Raw genomic sequence first — 9,905 nt, 5'->3', positions numbered from 1 at the left:
GAGATATATATATATATATATATATATATATATATATATATATATATATATATATATATATATATATATATATATATATATATATATATATATTCTGTTGTCAGCAAATTTATGCTAATACATTAAATAATAATTAAAGAAAGACATCTACCGGTTTTGTCTCAATTGATAGTGCAGAATGAGTATGTGGAAAAAGCTCTTTAATTCGATTCTTGCTAAACACACATGTAAGGAGGAGTGAGGAGCCTTAATTGCGACGAAACCACTATTCGTGAACTTATTTATTTATTTGAATGGAGCTGACCTTTGTCAAATGATATCATATATATATTTTGGGAAATTTAAGTAATTTAGGAAGATTAGTCTTTGATTAAATATATGCAATTATCTTATACATTAAGTAACATATAAAAGGTATTTTAAATAAAAGAATTATTTATTTCTTTAGAAATATATTTATACTTTTGTTTGCTCCATTAAATTAATTTTATATTCAACAAATATATACAATAAGTGGAGACAAGACTTATTTACAATTTATTTTTCCCTCTTTTAGTGAAATGTGATTGGAAGATTGTTATTATAAATTATTTTTAATATGATACAATTATATGTACAAAAACTATTAGAATTGCCCCCTATTTGGTGATAACCACTTAAATTGCAATCCTCTCAAAGATTAGAGACTTGATGTTTTCTTGGAGCCTTGGGAGATTATGATTGTCATTAAAGCCATAAATTAAAGAAGCCAATCTTGCACAATTAAGAGCAGCCCTAATGAAAGATGGTGAAAATGGATTTGGAGAGAGACATTGCTTGTTCAGTTCCTTCCATGCATCTGAAATCATCTCCATAGAATGCTTTTTAGCTTCTTGGAAAGAAGACAATGGATATTGCCTCATGTAGCATTTCTTGTATGTAAACCCGCTAATTCCATCCTCATCCTATTTTAAAATTCAACCATACATAGTTAAATATTATATTATGATCTATTATCAGATTGTTTATATGCACTTATCAGCAGACTATAATTATAATTGTCAATTCTTAAACCAACTCCAAAGAAAATTTTAAAACTTGTCTAAAGAATAAAGTGTTTTAGCCATAATTATGTAATGGCTCAAGAACTAAAGTGTATTATATACTAATTAATTACCTTGGTATTATTTAAGCCATGGGAGAGACGAAAAATGGAGGCCACGGAAGATATAACGGCAGGATCATCATCAACAAGATTTATTGTTTCCATTGTTAAAGCCTCACCCAAGAGAAAAAAGATGTGAACTAACACCACATTTACTGCTGATGTAAAATTTGCAATCTTTAGATAGTACTCAGCCTTTGGCAACTGCCCAACAGCTGCCCATTTCGCTTCTCCTAGAAATGCATTGCACAGTTTTATCCACTGTAGATTAATAAGCATATCAATTGTATTAGATCATTCATGTTAATAACCTTTGAGTAAAAATAAAAAAATTGCATATATACCGCTTTTTTCAATGAGCGTTTTGGGTTATATCCATACTCTCTGTATGTCTTGTAAGCAATTTCATCAGTAATGTCGTAAAGAACCTTTAGACACATCTTCATACACTCTGCTAAGTCATTTGCAGCGCCAATGTCCCACCTGCAGGTGATGAAAATAAATTATTCCTACACTTGTTATTATAATCTTGAATATACTAGATGGAGATGCGAGGTTCTGCACCGAGTTATGTGAACTAGGATTAATTTTGAATGTATCCTTACCTATTAATGGCTTGCACGAAATGAGTAAGTCGGTCGATATTAGACCCATAAAAATGGAAAATGTCTTGTATAAAGTGGAAAAGAGAAAGGACTTTTGCTAGCTCGACTCTTTGTGCTGATAAGCTTGGATTTGTAAGGCTTGTCAAGGGCCATGAGAGCCATTCAAGTGGTTGGCCTGTAGTAAACTTCATCTCGGTTGCAAATCCAATGTCGTTTCTCCACCATCTTCAGTTACAAAATTAAGTTTTAAGAAACAATAATCCTAATTAACTTTACCCAAAAATACTTGCAAATTGAACTTACTTGGAAATATGAATAATTTCATCTCGATGAAAGGATTGAAGCATGTTGAAATCTAACTTGGCAAGTTCCATAAAGACATCTTTAGATTTGTTTCTGCTTAATTTGAAATTATTTAAATTGTTTTTAAACATTGACCTTGCTAAGGTCTTGTGGTATGGATTCTTCAATGTATTTAAAACAATTCCAGCTTCATAATCATCAAGATGCAATGTTGATGCAGTAAGAAGATGACCACTAAAATCTTGAGCTTCATCAAGAATATCTTCACCTTGAATGCTTAATTGAGATGCTTCGTATAATTCTATTAGTCCCTTGATGTCTTCACCTAATTCTTGTCTGAACTTTCCATCCTTGTTCTTGAATTTTTTAAATAAATCTGCAGTAGATATTATAAATAAAATATGATAAACTTTAAACAATATTTACTGAAATTAACTGACCTGGAGGTACATAGTAACCTTGCTCTCTTAACAATCGAAAGCCAAGAGCAACTTCAAATAGATCATCATCTGGATGGGTATAACCAGTAGATATCTTCTTATAGTGATTTTCTAAAACTTCATTAATCTCATCTTGAAAATGATATTCAATGCCTAGGCGTCGGATCGAATCGATCATTGTTAAACTTTTCACTGACAGATGATCTTCCTCTTCTGAAACTTTGGTAAGCTCAATTTTTGCTTCTTTCAGCTTCTTTAATCTTCTATTGCACATTTTATCCTTGAAAAAGAAAAAAAATATATATATACACACACACACATATATATAGTGTCCTTACGTTAGTACTCCACTGATTATCAGAAAAAATTTTTTGAATGATTTATAGGTAGAGAAGATAATTAAACATACCAAGGATTGGTTTTGCAGAATATTGCTCCATGCTTGAGAGGAGGAGATTGGCATGTCGTTGGGGTTATTGGCACAAGCTCTTGGGATTTTCTTTGCAGGATTTGCTGAACAGTAGAGAGCGTGGGCAAAAGCTGGGTTTGAGAAGGCCATCGGTATGTAATTTGTGATGACTAAGCATGAATTAGAACATCCGATGACTATATATATAAATAATGAATTTAATTGTCCTCAAATCTATTTTGCCAACGGCAGATTAAATTGGGTTTTACATGTTATTTATAAATTCTTGTTAGTTGACATTCTTTTTACATTAATGAAAATTTTCAGCTTGGTTTCATGTAAATAAATTCAAAATATATAACTTATTTGTGAATAAATTATACATTTACTCTCGGTTTGGTATAAATGAATAAATTCTACATTTATAAATGAATTCTCGTGGAGTTCATTTCATATTTGGTATGATTAATTTATAATATGTAATTCAATTGAATTTCACATAATCATGTATTTATTAAATTCATAATTGAAAATTCATTTCCTTTTGTTTCCTAAAATATTCTTAAAATGGCAATTTCACAAAAATAAATAATAATTACCAATTATATTTATGTTATGCTATATAATTTTTTTATGTTTTTATTAAATTAAATATATAAAATAAAAATAATATTAATAAAATTAGTGCATTTAATTTAGTGATAAATGTATGTTTAATTTGAATCTCTCTCGTCAATAGTAAAAAAATGCTAAAATTATTAAAATAAAAGCTAAAAGTATAAAATAAAAAACACAATAATAAGAAAATATTTTTCTAAAAAATAAATTTTTGAAATGGTTTTGATCAAGTTTTATAAAATAAATAAGTTAAATAAGCGAAAAATTAAAAAATTGACTTTGTAAAAGGAGAACGACAGTTTTGCCATACAAAGTTGGATTGCATAATTTTGTTCAATTCATTTAGAAATTCCATTTATTTTTGTGAAATTTGATGTAGTTATATTTAATTCCATAGAATTGAAGTCCTAAAATTAAAATACATTTTTTCTTTTCATTCCAAATACAAAAATATGAATTTCTAAATGAATTCCTCAAACTGTTCCAAATAAGTGGTAAATTACAAATAAATGGTCAATCCCTAATGAATTCACTTATTATAAATAAAAAGTCAAACTTAAAACTTCGCACTTCTTGCACTAGTAAAAAGACCAATCAAATCACAACTGATCGATTAATTTTATCTTGGTTATACTGCTTAATCCTTCTATCTAACAATAAACTTATCTAAAGGATTAAATCGAAAGAGACAATGACTAGTATACTTTAGTAAAGTAGGAAATTGAATAGTCATCCACTTGTAAAGAAATGTCAAATGGGACATTATAAGGAATCAACTTATAATAATCAAATGAACTTCCAACCTTCATCCTAAATATTTGTTATATTTCAGAAAATATTATATTTGAAAATATTAGTCACATTTATAGTTTCAAAGGGCAATAATTTTTTTCCATATTTACCATTATATATATATGATTGATAATTATTGTTCCTAAAAAATTTGGTGTTTGGATATATTAAATTAAGAGTAATATAGTCAATTTACTCAATAATCTATTGTGATTTAGATAAATTTAATGATTTTTTTAAAAATTTAAAATTTCAAATGTGACAAATATTTAATGATGGAGACAGAATTATGTATTCTATTTTAAGTTTTAACAGATATTGACGTCTAAAACTTGTCCTTTTTGTTAGCTCACACACAAAAAAAAAAAATAATAATAATAAGATTGATATTTGACTCTTTCTCTGTAAGAAAAAAAAAATAATAAGAAAAAGATCAGGTATTGACTGTAATGTTGAATTGCAAGTTTGATTCATTAGCAGCAAATTTTCTACATCTTTTTGTTATAAAATTGAAGGATAGTTTTCTAATTTTTAATGGACCAGTAGCAACATTATCTAGAACGTGGCACCGAAAAAATGTGCATGCTGGAATTAAATATTACTTTATCCATTTCACTTTAATAGTAACATTTGATTTTTTTTTAAAAGGATTAAAAAAATAATTAGAATGCATTGATTTTTTAAAAATGTATGGCAGAATGTTTAAATTGTCTTTTTTAAAATTAAAAGCTCATCAATTAAGTTTTCTATAAAATATAGATAAACTTTGAAAAAAAATAATTAATAAACTTTCAAAATCTTAAATGAGGATTTAAAATGAAATAAGGTAAAATATTCATTTATAACTATTAAAGTGGAACCGAGTAAGTATATTACTTAAATTTCTGGTTATGACAATACTTTAAAAAAAAAATACTGCTTATGACCGTCTTGAATATTAAATTATATATATAAATCTAATAAATTCAAACGAAAACTTGAGACCAGTTGTCACTTGTTAGGTCAATACGTATGCTTAATTTATTATATTCAATATTAAAGATGAATTTAATTTTAATTGATAGTTGAATGAGTAATAATACAATATAATATGATGAATTTTACCATCTAATTTTGAAATCTGCTCATACATAGTATGTGGTCGATGAGAATTTAATTCACGATATTTATTTAAGAGTAAACAAGTGTACGTCCAATGTATAAGTAACAAACCGCATATGACCGGTCTTTATAAATATATATTTATAAATCAATGCAAATAATATAAGGGGGTATAATTTTTCTCCTGATGATTAGATATAGAATAAAATTATTATCACTAAAATAATTATAGTACACTGATCTAATAAGAAATTCTAAAGAAAATTGGATGTGAACTTGAAAAAATTAATAAATCTTCAAAGTGATTGGCTAGATAAACTCTCTGAATCTTCCATATATGGTCTAATTATCCATGAACTAATTGCTTATGACGAACATAAAGGATTTGAACCACTAAATTCAATGAAAGAACAAATTGTACTGCCGAACTCCAAAAAATAGAGATCATCATGTATTTAAAAAATCTCTGCATACTGCACTTATCGAAATAAAACAAAACAAATACTCTACGCAAAATGGAAAGATCATAAACTTCACCCAAGATGAAAATAAATCATAAAAATAGCAGAAACATAAATAGCATAGATTTATGCCAAATAGACAAGGATATGTAATTAATTTTAAAAAAAAATTTTGTAACAAAACTAAAAATAATCAGAGGGGCCCCTCCCCTTATCTACATACTTGATTTTTGTGTTTAACCGAAGAGAAGGGAAGAAAATTTTTAATGAAGAAAGGGAGAGAGAGCGGCTAAATCTAGGCATGACCATGTTTTCAAAATCATTGGTTTCGATTTCAAAATTGTCGATTCCGATAGTAAAAAAAGTGGAACTCGAATCGAACAGCTTTTAGGCGTTTTCTAAAACAGTTTTGGAACCACCAATTTCGATTTTGTTCCTGTTTTGACTAGAAATTAAATACTCCCTCTATTCTCTTTATTTAGAGAAAATTTCCTTTTTTGTTGTATTTTTTATATAGAGAATTTTACTGTAAATGGTAACTTTGGATGCAAGTTAAGTTAAAAAGATTAAAATGCCCTTGGAGTATATGTGTTTATTTTAAGATTGAAGCTCCACAATCAAGGAAAGTAGTAGACACATATTCTCAGCATTTAATGTATAACAAGTTATCAGCTAACTTTCTTATTTCGTTTTATAGTAATAGTGGTCTTTTATATAAATTTAGCCACAAAATTAAAGTTCTGATATTAAAAGTCAAAATAATTGTCACATAAATACGGAGTTAGCCCTTATATGTACGTTTGATGAATATATGTCTACTTTTATCCTTATAAATTTGCCCACAACCATTGATGTCAGGAACAAATATATATTAAGCTTAATTAAGTTTTGAAAATGACCATGTTTTGTTTTTAAAAGTGCGGGTGTATTGGTTAACGATTGTAAACTTCTGTAAGCCACTTTTGTGATATTTTTATTATTAGTCGTGCACTTCTATAAGCGATTTTGTGGTATTGTTATTATTAGTTGTGCACTTTTTCAATAGTTATTGTTTTCTATGTTAGGTAACGATTGTGAACTTTTGCAAGTCATTTTATGACATTTTTATTATTAGTCGTGTACTTCTGTAAATCATTTTGAAGCCTTGTTATTATTAGTGTGCACTTTTTTTATAGTTATTGTTTTATGTGTTAGATAACGGTTATGAATTTCTGTAAGGTACTTTGTGAAATTTTGTTATTATTAATCGTGCACTTTTAAAAGTAAAGTACTTTTTTTTTTTTTCAAATTCTTGTAATGGTTATACTCTTTTGTAAGCCACTTGCGGCATTTTGTTAATAGTAGTTGTGATTTTTTGTAGCCAGTTTGTAGCCTTGTTATTATTAATTCTACACTTTTTTAATAATTATTGTTTTCTATGTTAGGTAATGGTTGTGAACTTCTGTAAGCCATATTGTGGCCTTTTGTTATTATTAATCGTGCATAAAATCCAGTACTTTTTTTTTTCAAATCTTTATAATGGTTGTACTCTTTTGGAAGCCATTTTATGGTTTTTATCAATAGTAGTTGTTAACTTTTGCAAATCATTTTGTTGCCTTATTATAATTTGTTGTGCATTTTTTCAATAATTATTGTTTTATATGTTATGTAATGGTTGCGAACTTCTGTAAGCCACTTTGTGGCCTTCTATTATTAGTCGTGCACTTTTGTAAACCATTTTGTGGCCTTGTTATTATTAGTTGTGCATTTTTTTAAATTCTTATGATGGTTATACTCTTCTGTAAGGCACTTTATAACCTTATTATTATTAGTCGTCCACTTTTTAAAATGTAAAGTTGTCACACATTTTGCTAGATTGTGTACTTTTTAAAAAAATTGTGGCTTCAAACTCATATTGAAACTCAAATTTAGGTACAATTTAATTAAGTCGCAGAAGTTTTCTTACTTTGAAATTAAAACTCATTAAGAGGTCAAATATAATAATTGTCATTTTTCGTTCTGGGCATATATTACGTAAAATGTCCCAATTGTAATAAAATGTGATAGAGTTAATAATAAATGTTTGAAGTGACACCTCAAAGGATGCAAGTCGACAATAAATGCACTTTTTAAAATTATCTTTTATGCCGGCTATTTTTCCATAATTAATTAAGAAATGAGTCTATTGTTCCATAATTAATTAAGAAATGAACTCTTCTTAAGGGAATTTTAGGAAGAAAAATTCATTAACTAACTTTCCTTATCTAAGAGTTTTTCTATTTTCTCTAAATTAAAAGAACAAAGAGTAATATATTTTCAACTTTTTAAAATGTTTTTTTAGATTTGCAGGTTGAATAAATAATAATAATAATAATATATATTATTTTTTAAAAAACTAAATCAATTTAATAACAATTCTTAAAATTTACTTAAAAAATTATAATAAAAAATAAATTGGGAATTTATTCGAGAACATACGTTTCATGGTTTCAAACCGGAAGCGCCAATTTTAAATTAAAACCGCGGGTTTCAATTTCAAAAAATGAAAAACTGTAACCGAAACTTAAGTGTACGATTTTAGTTACAATTTGGAAGTAAAGCCGTTGACTATAGTTTAGAGTCGATTTTTTAATTGTTTCGGTTTTGATTCGGTTTTGGTTTGGAACCAAACAAGTCATCCCTAACTAAGCCTATGCATGTTCGGCAAGTTTCATCAATAGTTAATTCAAAATTAGTGGATACTATCTCCACGTCCATTTCTAATTGAGATATTAGAAACAAGAATAAAGTTTTTTTTTAAAAAATAATAATGGTTTTTTAATTTTCTAAAATAAAAATGAAGTGGGAAAAAATTTATAAAGAATGAAACAAAAAGGAACCGAGTACAAATTAAATTTTACTATCAACGTATATACTATTTTTCATCAAAATTTATTTACCATTTAATATTTAAAATATAGTTTAAAGTCTATTAATATTAATAATTTTTACTAAAGATAAACATACTAAGATATAGGTTTTAGAAAATGCCCTGTTTTTTTTTACATAAAGCATTGTGTTTTAAAATTTAACTAGACAGTAATTCCAAAATTATAATATTATTAAGAATAGAAACTTAATCCTTTTTTATTTTTTTATACATAGAATGGAAAGCTGCTAAATTGGCCGGAAAGACATTTTAAACTCTATACGCAGTAGGTAAACATTCACCAAATTAAAGAAATTTAATATTGTGAATTAGGTGTGGTCTGGTTGATCTTCTCACTTATGTGATGAGTAAGATATCTCGAGTTAAGTCCTCTCCACCACAAGTATTTTCACTAATTTGATAAGTTCAGGAGAGGGTTATTCTCGGTTGTATAGCCTGCAGCGTTATCTCGAAAGTTGCAAAGGTGGTAGGAATGATAAAAAAAACAATATATGTTGAGTTAAGGTATTTTGTTTTGCAGGGAACTGATTTTCTTTGAATTTAACTTTTCTCTTTAAAATATATTATATACGTTGATTATATTTCTTCTCTCATTTTTTATTTTTTATAAATATTGGACCTAGTTTCTATTTCCTACTTCAATATGATATGAAAATAGCAGGAGAAAATTCTTTAGGTAAAAAATTCTAATCTCGAGGCATTATTTTGAGTAGATCTTGACATTTAATTATTTTATCTAGGAAACATCTAAACTATATATAGTTCTTTAATGTAATTTTGTCAAATAGAGCCTAATTTGTCTAAAATACTTTAGACTTGTGATATGTCATAATTGAATGTTAGAAATTTTGTGTTACAATTTAACTATTTAGATTTATTGACTGTATTTTATATAGTCTTCAAAATATATTTGGATAAGCTAAATCTTATAGTAAAAAAGATTTAGTTTAAAACATATTATTAAAATGTGATTATTAAATTAATTGATCAATTAAACTTTTTTAAGAGAAGCTTGAGTTCAAATTGGATTAGGCTTCTAAATTCTATTAGGATTATGGTTGAAAAATCTAATTGTAGATTAATTTATTTTCCATCATAAATCATAAGATCAATTAGACCACACA

General features: G+C 26.9%; 1 protein-coding gene across 1 annotated transcript; it reads right to left on the bottom strand.

The window, feature by feature from the left end:
• Positions 1-587: 587 nt before the first annotated feature.
• On the bottom strand, positions 588-3,059 carry LOC105629819 (putative terpene synthase 4). The gene is made up of 7 exons (XM_020677663.2): positions 2,902-3,059; positions 2,493-2,772; positions 2,053-2,428; positions 1,750-1,974; positions 1,489-1,627; positions 1,157-1,405; positions 588-944 (listed from the first exon to the last, which is right to left on the bottom strand). The coding sequence occupies exons 1-7, from the start codon at positions 3,049-3,051 to the stop codon at positions 657-659; spliced, it is 1,707 nt and encodes a 568-aa protein (XP_020533322.2). The 5' UTR covers positions 3,052-3,059; the 3' UTR covers positions 588-656.
• Positions 3,060-9,905: the final 6,846 nt, after the last annotated feature.

The sequence above is a fragment of the Jatropha curcas genome, chromosome 7 (assembly GCF_041381405.1).
Source record: "Jatropha curcas cultivar XTBG-Jc1 chromosome 7, XTBG_Jcur_1.0, whole genome shotgun sequence".
NCBI classification, from domain to species: domain Eukaryota; kingdom Viridiplantae; phylum Streptophyta; class Magnoliopsida; order Malpighiales; family Euphorbiaceae; genus Jatropha; species Jatropha curcas.
Note: the sequence above shows the minus strand (reverse complement) of the source record. Positions and strands in the feature narration are given on the sequence as shown.